Raw genomic sequence first — 19,269 nt, 5'->3', positions numbered from 1 at the left:
GATCAAATTTGGTTAAAGTGTGGATTCTCAGCTTTTATTAAATGGTATTTTTATACATTTTGGTTTCATGATGTAGAAATTACAGCACTTTTTATGCATAGCCCCCCATTTCAGGGCACCATGTTTGAGACATATTAAAGTTATGTAAAAGAAATTAATCATGTTTGTCGCATTTCCTTTGCATGCAAACATTGCTTGACTGTGACCCATATGCATGACCAGATGCTCAGTATCTTCTCTGGTGATGTTCTGTCAGACCTGTACTGTACCCATCTTCAGCTCCAGTTTTCTCTGCAGCATATGAAACGGATGTTCAGTTAGATTCAGATTGGGTAAGGAACTTGATTCTCTAGTTTTTAGCTTTGAAAAACTTCTTTGTTGCTTTAGCAGCATGTTTGGGATCATTGTCTTGCTGTAGGATTAAGTGCCATCCAATGAGTTTGGAGGCATTTGCTTGAACCAGAGGTGCGTTCAAATTCAGCAAACTGTTTCAAACTTTTTTCTGTTAGCTTTGTGTTCGCCGCAAACGTTTTCAAACATAAGCGAACAGTCTGAAAAGGTAGTTTGCGGCGAACAAAAATGGATGCTGGACTGAGGGAAATGTTCCCAGATGGGTATTTCAATTGAAGATGCCGCAGTGTGATCAGTTTATTTAATAATGTTATTGCTAACGCTAGCCAATGTTATTATTGTTTGCTAGCTAGCTATTTTTTATCATCGATGATCACAGAAGTGGCTGTGAGTACAAACGCTCTTGTCACCATGTCTGTTCATGTTTAATGCAAACAATTTGGAACGTTAGTAAAAAGCTGTTCAAATTTAACTGTTCAAAGAAAACATGTTCGCCACGAATGTTCGCCTCTGTTCGCTGAATTTAAACGCACCTCAGATAAGCTGTATCCATGCACTTCAGAATCCAGTCTGCTGCTGCCATCAGCAGGTATATCATCAATGAAGACAAGTGAGCCAGAACATGTGGCAGCCATACATGCCTGAACCATAACCCCTCCATGAATCTTGGATAGTTCCTTTTGGCATCCACACTTTGCCCCTGCCATCACTCTGACACAAGTGAATCTTCAATCCATCTGTCCACAAGTCCTTTTTCCAGACCTCCGCAGGCTCTTTTAGTTACTACCTAGCAAACTGTAACCTGGTCATCCGGTTTTTCCAGCTAACTAGTGGTTTGGATCTAACAGTGTTGCCTCTGTAGTCTTCTGCAGACAGTAGTCACTGACACATCCACAAATAGTGTTTCTGATCTGCCAACTGTTACAAACAGTTGATTTTGGTAATCCCAATGTTTGGTCTATGTCTGCTTTGCTTATTTTTCATCCTCATAACTTTCTTATTTTTCAGGCTTCCTTGACTGTGTTTGGCAGGACTCTGGTCCTCATGTTGACACATGCAAATAACAGACTCCAAAGGCAATCAAAAGCCTTAGAAACTGAAAGCTCTCTTTTACCTGCACTAAGGAAGCAATTGAACACACCTGCCTAATCAGAAACATCTGTGAATCCATTTTTCCCAAACTTTATGGTGCCCTGAAATGAGGGACTATGTACAAAAAGCACTGCAATTTCTAAATGGTGAAAGCAACACGTATAAAAAAAAACACTGTAATAAAAGCTTTAACCACATGTGAATTGTTTAAATAATACAAAAGGTGTGGATTACAGAGCCTACAAATAAAAAGATATGTCTTTGTCCCAAACAGTATGGAGGGCACTGTATATGGTGGCAGCTGCAAATTCACACTTGTGCAACGAGTCAGTGGAAATCATAATCTGTTTACGACACAAATGTAGGTACTTCTTAAATTTTACGGCTGCACAACCATCCTTAAGCAGACCCACCGTATACGCGAGACCCAAAAGCCAAGGGATTTTACAAAACAAACAGACCAGAAGCATCGCATAATTTCCTCTCAGAATTAATGCTTTGATGTTAATATTTTAAAAGAAGTAAAACGCTCTGGAGTCAGATATATGCATAGGTGTATTAAATAACCTCTAGATTCACCTTGTACTATAGAAATGATGCAGAAATGAATGCAAAGCACTTGCAACATAAAAATCTACCCTGGGTTATTGATTTCATTTGTAATTATAAAATAATCCATTCAATTATTGTAAAGATTTAGGAGTGCGGATCTCAGGAATGAATACACATACAGTATATGACTGCTAACAATGGGATTCTTGGACATATTGAAGAGGCATCCAACCATGTGTGAAGATGATACTATATCTGAGAACAAAGTGAGAGCTTCCCTTTGTGCCTGATCCTTTATAACAGTAGTTCTCAATCCTGCTAATGCAGATCTACCATCCTGTAGGTTTTCATTTCGTCCCCAATTTGGCACACCTGATTATACTAATTAGCAGCTCAATGAGATCTCTAGCTGTTGAATGAGGTGTGCTTTGTTAGGGCTGGAGAGAGAACCTAAAAGACTGTAGATCTCATGGAACAGGGCTGGACACTACTGCTTTGTAAGGCTTTTCCTTTAAAACAACGTCTGACATACTTCCTCTACACCTTAACACTAAGGGGAGATTTTTTAGATTTTCTTTTATGTTCTCAAAATCTGCATTTCTAATTTTCCTATTCCAAATTGCTCATTATGAAATGGTGTTTGTTTTTGCACATATATATATATTTGGAAGTGACACAAATACAGTTTTTTTCATCTACTTTGTATTCAACCTATTTTTTAAATCCATGGTTCTAGTATTAAATAAGTAGGCTACATGTTGCGTCACATTTCGATATTGATGCCGAAGTTAAATACAGATGCAAGTAGCAATTATGGGGGCCATGCACTCACAGCTGTAAAGGCAATGAAAACAAAGCCATTTAAAGGCAATGAAAACAAAGCCATTTCCATGTAACATTCTGGTTATATTGCCCCCATAATGTCAAAACAGACCCCTTACACTCAACGTCAACCAATAAATTATATCCATGTTTAATACATCAACTGCAAAATATTTTAGGTAATCACACCAACATTGGGATCATTGTAATTGTTTGGGATTATTGTAGCATTTTCCACTGATCATTCAAACATTCAATTTTAGCTCTTTTTACCAGATAACTTTGTTCTTAGCTTCAACAAGCCGCAGATGGATGAAATATGTTTTATAACTGAAGCCATAAAAACTTCCCATTTTCATTTTTAGAAAACAAGAACACAGAAAACAAAAATGAACCCACATGCTCATCGACATTGAGTCAGGAGGATGTCTCACACAGCGATGGACTACTCTAGCACGCTAACATTCACAAGAGCTAATAAAGTCATTTCCAAAAAATGTTTTATGGGTCCATTTCTCTCTTTGCGAAGAGAGGGATCTATTAAGGTTGGTTTCAAGCCTCTCAGTCAAAATGGGCAGGAGTAATTATCACTAAAATGTTTCAGTTTCAATTCACAGTGCCACCAAGAGGGACCACCAGGTGGTCTCAACAGAAGTGGAATAAATGGCAGAAGAATGAAAAAAAAACAGTGATCAGAATACACCTGCAAGGCTTGGCCTTCTAATTATAAATCAGTTGAGACAACGCAATACAAAACTACTGGCTTTCGAAGCAGAATGCAGCACAGATAAAACAAACCGTTAAACATAGTTAAACTGTCCAATAAACAAAAGGGTTGAATGAAAAAAAAACGTTGCACCATAATGTTTGTCCTTGAATATCTCGAAGCAAATTTAATGAATTCATAATTTGTACTCATTTGCATCATAAAAAATTTAAGAAAATAAATACTATACAGATCATACAGAATTAAATATATCCACTGTTCTTACATGCATGCTTTTATATTATTAAGCACTTCAGCAGGTCAGCTTTCTACAAACAGGACTTTCTGTGTCTGGACATTTTTTATATTAAAAAATCAATTATACAGTATAGTAATATGAGAGCAAATCTTTATAATTTACTTTATTGACATTTCTTGTGTACAGACTTTTCTCCCATACATACACACTACGCACTAAACAAATACTCCAGGTTAATGAACATATATTTTCCTTTCTTCATGTGGATTGCTTTTTTCCTGATTTGAAAAATACAAATAATTGCATCTAGGTACTGCATCTCTAGTCTTCTCTATACAATAAAATTGGTATTGCCACTCGTAAGGTAAACATTAAATACAATATTTCCAATTTAAACAGCTAATGCTCTGTACATTATTGCAATAAAGGGCCACAATATAATGCAGCACCATTATAAATGATTGATATTACACAGAAATAAAAAGGCCCATGATTTTCCTGCCAGAGAACAGGCAAGTGAAATGGTAAATATGGATTTAAATTTTTTTTCGTGGAAAAAGAAAATAGTAAAAAAACACTAAAAAGAACAGTAAACAAAATGATGAAAAAACTGAAAAAACTGAAACCTCTGAAGATGCAGAAAAAAATTTCTTACATATATTTCTGCTGTCTTTAGGAAAACTTTAAATGTATGAAAAAAAAAAAGATAATGTAATTTATGTAATGTCCAATCAGGTAATCATCCTGACTGCCAAATGCAGAAATAGTATGCACTGAATTCATAGTGAAAGTACAGAAACTACAGCTAGTTAGCTACACAATACACAACTGCACTGAGGCCAAAAAGAAAGCGTAACAGTCCTGACGACATCAAGACATGATTAAAACTGGGCATTGTCATTATCCTGGGGATGAAAGGTACATTGCAGAATGTGCGGACGTGTCGGGTTCATTGGTGAGGAAGACCGTGGGAATTCAAGTCGTTCAGGAAGCGGTTTGATGCTTTTTTTGTTCCTTATCTATCTGCTGTACAACCCCAATAACAGATCTGCTCGGGCGAGGCAGAAGGTTCGGGGTAAACGAGTTTCATAAATACAACGTTTGTTCGATCCTCGCGGTCCCGCCGTTGCCCTCGTCCTCCGACGGCTCGGCCGCCCGGCTCCCGCCGGCTCCTCCCCGCCGCGGCGCTCGGGGGGACAGGGGGGGAGGGGTCAGTACGGCGCGAAGAGGATGGACCCTGCCGCGGCCCGGATGGGCCCGGGAGCGGCGCGCAGGAAGGAGGGCGCCAGCGCCGAGGCCTGAAAGAGGGAGGCGCTGGGCCGCGAGTGCAGAGAGATGGAGGGCATCGTGGACGGAGAGAACGGGCTCGAAAGGAACGGCGGTGACAACGGCTTCACCAGGTCCTTCTGGAATGCGAGTTTGGCCTGAGGGAAAAAGAAAGGTCTGAGTATTAAAAGAGGAAACCGTTCAGCTATTACGGTCAATAAACTGTATCATAATCGCTACAAGCCATTATTTTCTGAAAATGCTCTTTAAGAAACCTCGGTGTGATCTGAAGCTTTGAATGGATAATAGTTACAATGAGTGATGCTCTGAGCTAAGGAAAAATAACTGGTTACTGTCACATAAATAAATTTCAACTTTATTTAGTCAAGCTGTTATGTAATTATGAATCACATGGTTATGCCAGATGCTGTTTATAAACATGGTATCGGTTTATACATCTTAACAGTACACACATCGCTAAAAATGTTCTATTTATAATGATACATGATCAAATTACCAGGAAAAGAAATAGCAGTTGGCAAATACAGTGATTTATATGTGAATGAGGTTCATTTGAGGGGATGTAAATAAAGACTTACTGCCAGTGCGGTGGAGCTACGCTGCTGCTTGTTATATGGGCTGTATTTGGGCTTCATGGGTTTCCCAGCAACTCTGTCCTTGTGCCTCCTACTGGAAATATGCTGGAAGAAAAAAAAAAGCTTGTCACTGAGGATCTCACCCCATCATGCTGTGATACTTAACAGATAGGAAACACCTTTGTGTGTGTGTGACCCGTACAAATTGTATCCACCAAGCTTTTTGTCACTTTGAAAAGGAGCCATGCTTAAAAAGAATTCCTTGTTCTCACCACAGATGGACTGAAGACTGTGGACCCTATTTTGGTGACAATGGCACACGTGTCTGGGCGCTAGTGGAATTGCTAATTTGATCTGGCACAAATATTTTTCATCTTGTGTGGCTCACTCAGTTAAGGTACAGTGATGATGGCATCGGATTGAACATTGATCGGGCCAGTGGCAACAGTGGCCAATAGCTTCACAGGGCGATCTGCAAATGCCGACTGTGTTGCCTAGGGAATGGGAGGGTCCAGTCAGGTAGGGTTCTGTGTGCACCGCTATCTAGCAACACCTGCTAGTCGATTGGGCGCCCATAGATGGCAGTCAAAAAACGCATATGATAGGTCGTCCTCTGACTCCACTCTGCAAGCTAAGCTGTAGTCAACGGTGTGCAAAGAAACAGCTGGCGACACCACATTTTTTGAAAGAGAACCATGGATGTTTACACTCTCCTAAGTCAGCAGTGGAGTTTATACATGTAAGCCACTGCAGATGATTGGCCATTTCAAATTGGAGTGGGAATTGGATACGCCCAGCTGTACTTTGAGCACCAAATTTATGGAAATTTAAAAAATTTAATAAAAAAAAAAAATATATATATATATAATCTCATATCAGTTTGGTAGCTTCATGGTCTGCACTAAAGATGTAAATGTGCATGGTCTGCATTAAAGATGTAAACTCTCTTGCACTGCCCAACTCTCTTGCACTGCCAAGCTTTATTGCACTGCATGAGTTGGACAGTGCAAGAGAGTTCAGCAGTGCAATAGGGTTTGGCAGTGCAAGAGAGTTGAGCAGCGCAATAGAGTTGGACAGTGCAAAAGAGTTGGGCAGTGCAATAGGGGGGGTGTCAATAAAAACACCCTGCATTGTGTAAACTAGGTGTCACACAATTACATCGCGTATTTACTGTACCCACCAAGAAGAGCTCTTATCTAAAATACTGGCGTGCTCTACCATACTGGAAACATTACCAATGTGAACAAGTGAACATATGGGGCTGCTAGGGGATCACACAAGACTGTTCTGCGGATTTTGTGAGAGAGGCTGTCTCTTTACCTAATAAAACAATATTTTATACTTACAACCAGCTGAAATGGAAATACACAAAGAAAACAAATTGTGATGCCCTTGTAAACAGGCTGTCCTGACAACTGGCTTTGTCTGAGGAGGACTGTTTGAGGTGCCATAAATGCACAGTCCTGCATCTCCTGGAAGTTTATCAGACATGTTGAAATTGCTATTAAATTGTCATTAAAGGGAAAAATTGGCCAATCTGGCAAAAATAAAACCATGTAAAGTGCTGTACCTGTTTAAGCTGAATTTCTGAATTGACGTGGACATCGCATATTTCGCAGTGGAACGTCTTGTTCTGTAAACCCGACCCCTTGATCATTGTGGCTTGGACTTTGAGCTTGGACCCAGGTCTGGGGTAGGCCTTAATTGGACCAGCTCCATTTCTGGCCTCCAGCATTGTTTTGTGCTTTGAACCTTTATGGGAAAAACAAAAACTTTCACTGAGATAATACAGTATATGGCATTATAATCTCGATAATGTCATCAACATATAGAACAGTATTTCCGTAAACCTCATAACTCAAATGGCTTTACATACGTATGAACACAGTAGAACCCTGATAGAACCCTTTGAGAACTGGGCTGTGCAGCACCCTGAAATATTTATAATTTGACAAATTACTTAAATCAAATTTAAGTCAAAACAGATCAACTTTAATTTGACTAATTTCTTGGAACGTTTATTTATTATAGCACATTTTGCAGCTATAAATCTTAGTATAAGTTAATAACAAATAATCAAACAAGCATAAGTGGGATCTCATAAGAACGTGATCTTTTTTTCCCAAACTCTATATGAATGCAGTCTGAAGGCGCTCCGTATAATGGAGGGCTTGGTAATGCCCCAGACACTGCGGTGTTACGGGGAGACAGATGCCAGCTCACCTGTGTTATGAGCCTCCAGCTGTGACAGAGAGTTAACAGCCACTTTGCATAGGGAGCAGTAGAGCAGCTTCTTGGCCTTTTCCTCCTCCGACTCTGCGCTCGGCTCAGGGGCGGGTGCGGCTGTTGGCTTTGGTCCGTTCTTCGTGGCCTCGGCGGGCGGGCTGGCGAGCGGAGGCTCCGACGGGGCCGTGCAGTGGCTGGGGGCGACGGCGGTGGTGGCGGCGGCGGCGAGGGCCACGACGGAGGCGGGGACGAAAGCTTTCGCAGGGGTGCAGGCTTTAGGCGCGTCCGGAGACGCCGCAGTCTTGTCTGAGAGGGAAGAGAGATGTATCCCGGTTGTTACCGTAGGGACGGAAGCCATCGGACAGCTAATGAACGCCAGAGCAGGAGAACAACCTTTCGTGCGTTTTGGTCTTTTGAGGGGGCGGGGACTGTCATTTCCTTATGGAGCTGAGGCCCGCTGAGGGCTGCATCGTCTAACGCGCCGCTACCCCCTCCCGCCCCCGTCCCCCATCTGCAGCTACGCGCCACCCAGGAGGCCAGAAGCCCACCCCTCCCCTGTGCAACCATCCCGCTGAAGGGGAAACGCTGCTGCTTTTTATGCCTGTCATCAGCAGGGACCCTTCCCCCAGGGACAAATGTCCAGCCTCCAGCCTTAAAAAAGCTAACATGCTCTTCCCCGCACTGACACTGGTGGGGCATCGGTGGCCAGACCTGCCAGAGGTCGCCAGAGCGATGCGCGTATTTGCTATCTTCATTTTCTGTGTTGAACACAGATCTAATTTTAAACAGCTGTTTGCTCATCTGGGCCTCACGGGCTCAGACGCAGGGATAAACCAGACCAGCGCGAGGAGCCAAAACACTGCCTGGATCCGATGAGAAAAAATGCACTGTGCTAATGTTTAATGACCCTGTAGTCCTGCTCTCACTTGACTTCACTGAACAAGTTCAGTTTTTAATCCCAACACACAAACCTGGCTAGCCTTGTATTCCTGATCGGATGCCGTGTATAAGCAGGATAAGGAGAGCTGACAAGCCTTGGCTGCTCTTCTGGATGTGGCTTTCTTTAATGGAATTAATCCATCAGATAAAGCGTGCTCTTTACAGTTCACTGACATTCCATCAGCCTAAGAGGCACTAGCTTTGTAAGCGCGATATTACATAAACCGCTGGAGCCAGCAATTTGAATGATTTTGGCCGGTTCTTCAGTTTCATCATTGTTAACTCGGTCCCAGAATTTTTGAGAGCAGCTACAGGGGCAACTACAATAGGGGTATTACAGCAGTTTACATCAATGTGGCGGCACCAGAGTGAGAGCAGGGTAATAAGGACGTTTCACGTTTGACATTCTATTTACATGCATAGAAATGCTTGTTTTCAAATGCTCATGAAGACACTTTCAGTTCAATGGAAATCACACATAATGAATAATGACTTTTGCTAGCCCGTATACAAAGAGCAGATTGATTACTTAGAGGGGGATTTTAGCGATATCAATGTCATCAGTGTAGTTTTAGCAGTTGTGTGACTTGTTGTGGTCAGTTATTGGATTTTAAAATACCATAATAATCAACCTTGGGTGTCAATATAAGCCCTCCTTTTGGGATGGGGACTGCATTATTATTATTATTATTTTTTTATCTCTAGTGGTTTTACCGATCGAGACAGGGTTTTTTTCATCGAAGAGTCTACACTTTACAACGCTGTAGGTGTTAGAGCAGTCCACCTTGAATCAGTTGCACGTGAGGGTTATTTACATTTTGAAACAGGTGTGGTATTTGCTAAAACATGTTTGAAAAAGTACTTTGCCTTGAGTGGTCTTTCTGTTATTCTTTCACTTGTATTTTTAATATGTAAATGGTATAAGCAGTTTTGGTTTTCTTTTAGGTCAATATTGTCTTAAAATAGTTCAAAAGGAGTATTTTATTTCAGTTTGGTTGTACTGTTCAGAAACTTGTAAAATAGTCTGAGACAAGCAACATGAAGAAATTGTGATCTATATTGCATATCGTGATGTCGGGTATCTAGTCTTTAGATTATCATCTTTGAGAAACAGACAATATCATTTGTATAACCATAGGACTGTATCTGCTTTCTCTGCCTGCCCCCCTCTCCCCGCTCTCTGCTCCACTAACATGAAAGGGAACATCCTTGAGGCAATTACGCCATTTTACAGGTGTTATCTCCACATAAGTCTGCGGTGTCCAGGAAAGCTGTCTCTTCTTTGAAAGTTTTACAACTTTATCACCTCCCAGAAGAGACACAGGATAGAATATTAGGGGTCAGAGACTCTGCATGGCTATATGCTGCACAAAGATCCATATGTCTATATAGATAATGGCTATCAAGTTCTGATAGTTGAAATCTAAATTTTTAGAGTTTCAGTTAAAAGCAGAAATCAATGTGGAAACATGGAAAATATTTTGCCTGAAGGTGGAGATCACAACTGGTAAAATTTAAAAATGATTAGTCAACGAAGATTCATCTCCAAACATAGTCATGTTTGATCTTTTTATAAAGGAATATTTGGATGATAATATCATAGTGCTTAGACCTGCTTCCAAAAACATAAGGCCACTTTAATATGTAAATTTGCCCGTTTTCAGAGAAGGCATGCAGTCCCTTGTCTGCAACCACACCCCCACACTTCACACCTCAGCGAATCAGAGCAGCCAGGTTGACCCCCTCTCTCTCAACCATGCAAGACTTTTTTTATCTAGGGAGTTACAGTAAGAATCAGAGTCAGGAGAAAGAAAGTGGTTCTGGGGTGCTTGACCTTAGCCTGTAACATCTGTCGCGGTGGACATTCTGGTGAAAATATCTGCTGCTGCCAATGCTCTGAGGAATCTGAACTTTTTTTTTCACTGGGGCCTGGGGTTGGGTGGTGTTTGGTGCAGGATATCACATGCTTGTCTTACAGCTCACCTGGCATTTTAAAATTTTAATCCCTGGCTTTTTTGAAAATTCGGCTGTGTTTTGATTTTTGGACTTTGAACTTGGCTTTCTGGGACTATTTTGAGAATAAACAAGATGTGTTTTTTTTTTTTGGTAGTTGATCAAATGTCCTTTAGATCAGATGTGAATATTTGTAATAACTTAATACATTTCTTAATTTTAATCTGGTTGTGCGTACATTTGATAATGGTTGATCCAACAGCTAGCTCTGTCTCGTGACAAATTTGGAGATTTAATTAATAATTGATAAATTTGATAATAATTAACAAATTAAATCAACTAAATTTATTTAACATATTGAATAAGTGAGGGGTTTTAACTGTTGATGCAGTTGTGTTCGGTATTCAGAGTGCCGGATGTCAAACGAGGGTGTTAACTGGTTAAAACTGCTAGCCTCAGAAAATGAAACACATTTCACTCAATCCTCACTTCCCCTACAGTGATAAATCCTACAAAAATTGTGATATGATGTTTTGGCTGTATCACCCACCCCAATCTCAAATCTCAAAGAGTTACTGAAAATAAGAAGGGTTACAAAACCAATTTACAGGGTTCATATCCCTGCTACCTGGGCTTTTAAAGCAGGAAGTATGTCTCCATATATTATGTCTAAAATAAAACTGGTTAAACTTGTATAAAAATCATATGTACTATATTAGAGGGAAATACTCTTGTGAAGTTCACAAAGCTTACCTTCCTGAGACAACCTCCTTACTCAGTTGAAGACATGTAAGCCTATATGATATCAAGGCCAAGGACCACTGCATATAAATAACTTATTTTTACTGAGTGATATGAATACTTACTAAGTGACATATAGAAAAAAGATGCATCAATTCAATGTATGTGATTACAGTAAACCAAGAACAATTTCTAAATACTAGACTGTATTAACAATGATCAAGGTCTACATTTTCTCCCTTTCATGACTATTTAACCCTCCTGTTCTGTTCATTTTTTAGGTACAGCAAAATGTTACCGGGTGATATAAACATACAGGGGGGGTTTGCAAATACATGAAATGAACCATTTTCGTTTAGAATGTTGATTACACTAATTAAGGCCAGTAGAAGAAGTTTCATACTGAAAAAATAATTTTAAGTATTTTTCCTAGATTTTCAAACTTTAAAAAGGGTCAATTTGACCCGCAACATAACAGGGTTAAGAAATACTGCATGTGCCCCCCATCATCAAACTGCCATACCTGCCATTGCCAAGTGGGATAGGGATGATGATGATACGGTGATAACAATAATCATCATGATCATTTTTCCTTGTGATGAATTTTGCCCATAGAGGACATCATAGAAAATAAATTAAGCATGTTATTTCAAGCTTATTGTGTACTCTGTCCTTCCCAAACTGACAAAAGCCATGCAGTTTACTCATGGAGAAAAAAAAACGTGGGTGTATATGAGTGTCTGTAACCTATAACAGCCAGCGATGCTCTGAGAATGTAATGAATACACTGCCAATGTGTGTCCATTCTGTAGTCAGGGGTGACTGGGTCATTCTCATTTATTTTGGCCAGTAAGCATGCAGCAATATATTATATCTTGCAATTTTTTTTAAATTGATATTAAACTTGATTTCAGTTGCAATTCATAGTTAGCCACTGCCACAGAAACAATGACAACAACAACATTCATTTCAAAAGAACTATCATGAGATTATGACACAGTCTTCTAGCAATGAGTATTATATCATCCAGTGTTATTTCCTTCCTAATCCATTTTATTGTAAAGGTTTCTGCAAGTTCCTGATACAATTGTCACGCTGGCTAGAAATGGTGGCAATACAATGTGATCATGTAAAGAGATCTGATGAGCAGTTTTTCCCTTTTTGCAGATTGTGAAATAGTAGTAAATCATTGAATGAAATAAATCACTACATTTGTTAGATTAACAAGATTGTTATACTGTTTTTTTTTTAGTTTAATTTATTGTATTCATTAGCCTTTTAACAACATAATAAGTCATAGTCATAGTTCATTTTGACATTTTCATGTTTACAAAATTTGTTTCTATTGCACAGCGTTTTGGACATGTTAATAAAATGTCGCTTGGTGTGGCATTTACATTTTTCACAAAAAGTTTTGTTAAATGTTGTCAATTTTCTAATATTGTCTCATCATAAAAACCAAGAAGGCAATGTTTTCTGCTCAAGTAAATTTTTTGTATGAGAATAAGCACCCAAGGTTAATACATGGAGATACCCAAAAGAGAAACCTGCTTTCTTCTGTCATGTATTTAGTGGCTCAAAACTCCATGATTTCTACTTCCTAAAAAGGGTAGTGCTAAAAGCAATTTGTGATATCAAATAAAGCCCCTAGCTCATTCTTCATTTTTTCCTTAGCATGCATCCTGTCAGCAAACACTTTCAACCCTCCAAACGCTCTCTCTGGAACAGTCTGTCATCGAGCCCTGACATCAGTTGACAGACACTACGGGCACAAATCATCAGCGAGGTTAAAGATACATTTCTGGGAGAAAAAGCTGGAAAATTAAGAAACTGGAAAAAATCTTTTTTATGCTTTCCCCCCATTTTCTCCCTCCCCAAATTGGAATACCCAATGGTATATGGCCTCATGATGATCAGCAGGGAGGGAAACTGCAAACACGTACTCTATGAAGAATGACAGCTTAGCATAATGTAGTATAATGGCTAAGGAGTTGGTCTTGTAACCTAAAGGTTGCAGGTTCGATTCCCTGTTAGGACACTGCTGTTGTACCCTTGAGCAAAGTATTTAACCTGCATTGCTTTAGTATATCCAGCTGTATAAATGGACACAATGTAAGTCGCTCTGGATAAGAGTGTCTGCTAAATGCCTGTAAACTAAACTAAACAGCTGCTACTTTTCACACCGCAGTCCACAAAGGAAAGTTGCAAGATGTGAGTCTCAGGAAGTCACCTCATGTGCAGTTTTAACAAGGACACCCAATCGACCAGCAGGGGTCACTAGAGAGCGATCCCATCAGACTGAACCTTCCCTAAATCTGGGAAACGCTGCTGCCAATTATGCCTCGCCCTGCGTGGCTACCGCCACAGTCAACACAGCGCAAACTTACCTTTGCGTGCAAGAGCACAAGCCATTTCCAAACGCTAAACTCCATTAAATTAAAATCCAACTTAATTATCGTCAACCGAGCTCGCTGGAGTTAGCTGGTAAGCTGGTGTTAATGAAACATTATCCTGAAGCACAGTAACACGCACACAGGGACACACACACACACACACACAGGCGACAAAGCGAGGAGACAAAAAAAAAAAAAAACACAAAACATGCACGATGACTCACAGAGCCAGCACATGAAGGATTGATGGACAAGAACAAAAGGAGCTATATTAACCTGTTTGGTCAGAGGTGCTGGCAGTGAGCGCGCTGGAGGTGCTGATTGTCTTTGCGCTGTCCTTGGCAGGCGCACTTTTCTGCTTATTTTTGGTGGACTCCTGTGATTTCAGCTTCTTGGCATGTTTGCTCCCTTTGTAGTGCGCCTCGGCTTGGCTCTACAAAGGAGAACAAATGAACCGTGCAATCAGGCTCATTTCTCACAGTGGAGCTCACATCACGAGCCACACGGCGCATGAAAACACACACACAAGCACACACACACACACACACACACACGGCTTTCAATAGTCGGCACTCTCTCCGCTGCATTAAAAGAAAGACAATGTTAAAGATGATCTTTTTGAATGTGACTGATTTTCTTGGGAGGGGTTCAGGGAATGTTTAATTAGCCAAGTGGAAAAAGAGCAGCTGAGTCCTGAGCAAAACTATGATAAAATAAGAAAAATATATCTACAGTGTATGCGAGAGTGGAAGTGGAGTTGTTTTCCTTAATAACTTAACGACAAGATAAGAGGATTTGTACTATTAATTCGAATGACAGCTCGGTTCTTTATAGAAGAATTCTCTCCAATTGTTAAATATCTTTCTAAAAAATAACATGTTAGTTTTTTAGAGAACAATTAATTGTGGAGGGGAGACATCTACAATATATGACTATAGTACAGTCATGCTTAAGTAATAGCAGGGTTAAATACTACTCTATATAAACCCCTCAGATAAACCCCTAACTGCTGATGTATCACATTAATGCATAAATGACTATAAAATTCCACCTGTGAACCGCACTGACAACCACTTCAATAAAAACTAGTTGGAGCACTTCAATATATTAGGGTGTCTTTTTTGAGAGCTTTATGTGCAAGAGGTGAGAAACTTCAAACATTACTAATTCCATCCTTCACAACAGTCTGCAGCGGTGCCACTATTGAAAGAAATATACTCTATTAACCCATGGTTAATATCATATTTCCTTGTTCACCAAACAAAAGGAGATCATAAGTAAAGCATGCACCTAATGTAACGGCACAAAAAGAAGACAAGGGTACACATCTCAAACACAGTTCCGTACACCAGTTCCACATTGTGGACCCATGTCGCTTCTTGCTATTCACTTGCTCAAGTGAAGCAGACCATGAATTTGTGTGCACTACCCAGCAACAGCCAAAATACAAGTGGAAAACAGAAAGCCAGGTTGCTGGTCTGCACCTAAACCAAACAGTACTGTAGATCACTGTCTCACGATTCATTCATGGTACACCAACATGGATTGAACTGGACATATTCATACAGACGGGGGACATTGTAGGAATCATGCACCCACCATGCACTTGAATGATGTACATTTAAAGTGAAGTTTGTATATGGAATCGTGTCTGCTGTTATCCCCATCCATTTTGGTTTCACTTTTCTCTCAATATATTTCAAATACACGTGCACTGGCTCCTGAAACATCATCATTCTGCTGTAATACAACCAAAATGGCAGTTTTCTTCATGTTAACATAATTATTTTAACCATTTATAGAATATTTTTTCTTGAAATCTGAAAAGAGATAGTGTGAATGAAACAGAAGACTATATCTGATATACACTTTCTTAAATCACCTGCAGAGATGATTCACTACAATTACTGGAGGTGTACGTGCACTCAAAATAAATGCTAGCACAGGCGTTTGGAGTTGCACAAGTAAGCTTTCCTACTGCTGTTTAAACTATATTTACAAAATAAGAGGAGAGGCCTGCAATACCAGTTGTACCTCAGCACCTCCTCTTAAATCCTTCCATTCAATGCCCATCTACCAGAAGATAAACCTGTTATAGACCAACACACCCATACACTTTCAGAGCTTTTCCTTCAAGAGCATGTTCTCTCACCATTTTCATCAGCTCTCAAAGGAATTCATTAGAAGGACTTTGGGTATCCACTTTTTCAGAAGCTCAGAACCACTCTGATGACATGCCAGTTCTGTGGTGTTGAAAGGATCTTAAAGGCCCACTTTCTCCCCGCCTCCCTTCCTGTCTTTTAGCAGGTAATGATGAGACTCCAAGACTGCTCTCAGCTGTGCAGCAGGGCGTGAGCTTGACAGACTTCCAGCAGTGATTGGACGTCCCACTCCCTGCTGAATTACTGGGTCACACCGATGAATCAGCCAATTGTGCTAGATTAGTGTTCTGCGCATACACGCCATCTGTCACAACTGCTAAACTTTCCTTCAGCTTGCTTTTGCTATGTTTGAACTCCTCCCATTCAGTCTACATCCGACAGTCCCGAAATACATTCCAAACAATCAGCTCTTTTTTTGGGCATCCTACTGTTATACTGACAGCAGTTCCTTGTTCAGTCCACAGCTCACATAGTGAACCTTCTCTAAAAGTAATCAGGACGGCTCTTATGAAACAAACATTCAGTACACCTTTCTAATGATGGCATGACATGTATCTGGCTGTTTAAATGTGAATACTGTGCATCTTCTGATCAGCTTCAGTGTAGCAAACCAAAACAGAGCTCTCCACCTTATATGTGCATGTGCATTATTCATGAGGCCGTCATACGTATTTAAATCGATGCAGAAACAGCCATAAGTCTTTTTCTTTATTTCTTTCTTTCTTTCTTTCTTTCTTTCTTTCTTTCTTTCTTTCTTTCTTTCTTTCTTTCTTTCTCTTTCTTCAGACCAGCAAACATCAACCATAGCTTCCACCTTCTTTAAATACGGTTCCCAGAGAAGATCATCTACCCTCTTACTGAGAAGGAAATGGTTTCTACTAAATTAATCATAGCTCATTATAAACTAATTGCTTCCCAGAAACCTTAACACAGGAAGAAGACATCACCTTTCCTCAGCCCATCTTATTTTACTGCATTACAGTGTTATTAAGGCTCTCTGACAATCCCATCATAGTTAAAAGACAAATTGCCCAGGCAGTAAACTGCCTGCACCACTGGCATACGGTTCTGAAATAAAACGTGTTAAACCTCTCCTGATACAGCTATTGAAGCTGTATCAGGATCATCCTGGGGTTTTAATTATACCTTGCACACAGGAAGAGAATAAAGTTTTAATGAAGTTAGCAGATTGCATGTGGGCTACCATATCTTCCATCAAGGCTTAATTTCACCTAAAGGTTTCAAGGCTTTTAGCAGAATTGGAAAGAAGCCATCACCTCACCTCCTGTTATTTCAGACACGAAGGCTACCTTAAGATCAGGTAGCACCCGGCATCACACAATATGGCTGCCCGGGGAGAACATGCTTTCCAGTATTTAGATCCATTTTTATCTCTTTTTTTTACTTCATTAGTTGCAATGTACTTTAATCAACACATTCTATCACATTTAAACTTCAAAGTTAAGTTCTACAAACAAAATGCACATGAGGAAGTGAGGTCATGCTAGTGATCTGGTATTCTGGTGAAAACTGGTGTGTAGGGTGATACTACACCATGCTGACTTACAGAATATCTCCATCTCATCACAAAACGTCTTGGGATTTTTATGATTTAACTTGAATGTTTCTACAAGAATGTACTCAGCAAAGACGACCCAAAATAAATAAATAACTTTGCATGCATTTTGTTTTAAAACAGCATTGTATTTCAAAAGTACTTTAAGAAACTGTCTCCTGAGGATAGTTTCTCCTGTTGCTTTACCAACAGGCTAAGTACTCAATTAAAATGATTCTTCAACTGAAAATCGAGGCATTCTTACATTAGGGAACACACATAAAATATTGCTGGAAACACTATTAATAAAATCTTAATGAGCCGCTCATGGATCTGAGGTTTTGAGAAATGTTATTAGACAACCCACACTGGGTTGTGTTGCTTGACTCTCTGAGACTGTTTGAGTAGATCATAGATTATTCTGACCATCCTTACTTTAACCTGGACACTGAAAGCATAGTCCCTGCTTAGTCCTGCTAAGTGAAGCAACGCATCATTATTCTTTGTGGGTGCTTTGTAATGGCTCTTTGTATGGTTCTCCTGTTCAGCCATCAGTCCTTGCTCATTGATAATGAATTCACACCTGGGAGTTTCCCATGTTGTACTCGTACAACTCCAGTCCACAAAAAGCTAGTTTCACATCGAATGGTTATAGAAAATAAAAGTGTCCTCTCCATTGACCCCCAGGGTTGGACTTAAAATAATATGCAGACAGCAGAGTGACTAGTATATGCTAAGTACAGGAGTATACGTGCTTCTCTTTTCTCATCTTTTGAAATCATCATGCGCTACTTGTGTCAGGAGTAATTACATCAAGCCCGGGTCATGCTGAGTGGGGATGGATGGGCCGGAAGGGGGAAAAAATCATGAATATAAATGAACGCTTAATTTGCATGCATACTGTACACATGCTTGTTGGTTCATCTGTTTCGTCAGTTAAGCGGGTTTTGCCTGTAGTGTCGTTTCAACAGCCGGCCCTGGGTAGTATGCTCAACAGCTGTCTGCCCCCCACCCCTCAGGCAGAGGGAATGAAACAGAAGCAGAGAAATTTGCTGCCACTTGAAACTTCATTAAGCCCCAGTGAGGAGGAGCAAAGGCCTCCAGCACTCAGAGCATCCCTCACGCCTCCAGCCCCAGCCCCATGTGACATATTGTGACCAGGCTACGTGGAAAGGAAAGGGATTCAGTTACACTTCTCGCATTTCTTCTTCTGCAGAAACGAGGAACAGGAGGGGGCTGCGGTGTATTACAGGGAGCAAACAAAAGTCTCACCGACAGCAACAAATTATTATCATCTGCGAATGATCACCCGTAACACTGTAACAGACCGAAAGACATACACTACATTCCCAAAAGTATGTGGACCCCTTCTAAATAGTGGTTTTGGCTATTTCAGCCACACTCATTGCTAACAGTGCCAGAAAATCAAGCATACAGCCATGAAATATCCATAGACAAACACTGACAGTAGAATGGGTTGTACTGAGCTCAGTGACTTTCAACAAATCATCTGTCCTTGGTTGCAACACTCACTACAGAGCTCCAAACTACCTCTTGAAACAGCATAAAAACTATTTTTCAAGAACTTCATGAAATGGGTTTCCATGGCCAAGCAGTCATACACAAGCCTAAGATCACCGTGCACAATGCCAAGAG

At 40.3% G+C, this 19,269-nt stretch overlaps 1 protein-coding gene across 2 annotated transcripts in view; it reads right to left on the bottom strand.

Moving 5' to 3' along the window:
- Positions 1–2,944: 2,944 nt before the first annotated feature.
- znf385b (zinc finger protein 385B) overlaps positions 2,945–19,269 on the bottom strand; it is a 101,099-nt gene continuing 84,774 nt past the window's right edge. For both annotated transcript variants that reach the window (XM_064327332.1, XM_064327333.1), the window contains 5 exons: positions 14,173–14,329; positions 7,868–8,176; positions 7,215–7,396; positions 5,648–5,749; positions 2,945–5,206 (listed from right to left, as the gene is read on the bottom strand). In XM_064327332.1, the coding sequence (XP_064183402.1) occupies positions 4,994–5,206; positions 5,648–5,749; positions 7,215–7,396; positions 7,868–8,176; positions 14,173–14,329 (963 nt within the window). In that variant the 3' untranslated portion in view covers positions 2,945–4,993. The remainder of the gene's footprint in view (positions 5,207–5,647; positions 5,750–7,214; positions 7,397–7,867; positions 8,177–14,172; positions 14,330–19,269) is intronic.

The sequence above is a fragment of the Anguilla rostrata genome, chromosome 3, assembly GCF_018555375.3.
Source record: "Anguilla rostrata isolate EN2019 chromosome 3, ASM1855537v3, whole genome shotgun sequence".
NCBI classification, from domain to species: Eukaryota; Metazoa; Chordata; class Actinopteri; order Anguilliformes; family Anguillidae; genus Anguilla; species Anguilla rostrata.
The sequence above is the reverse complement of the archived record's forward strand: the minus strand, read 5'-3'. Positions and strand labels throughout refer to the sequence as shown.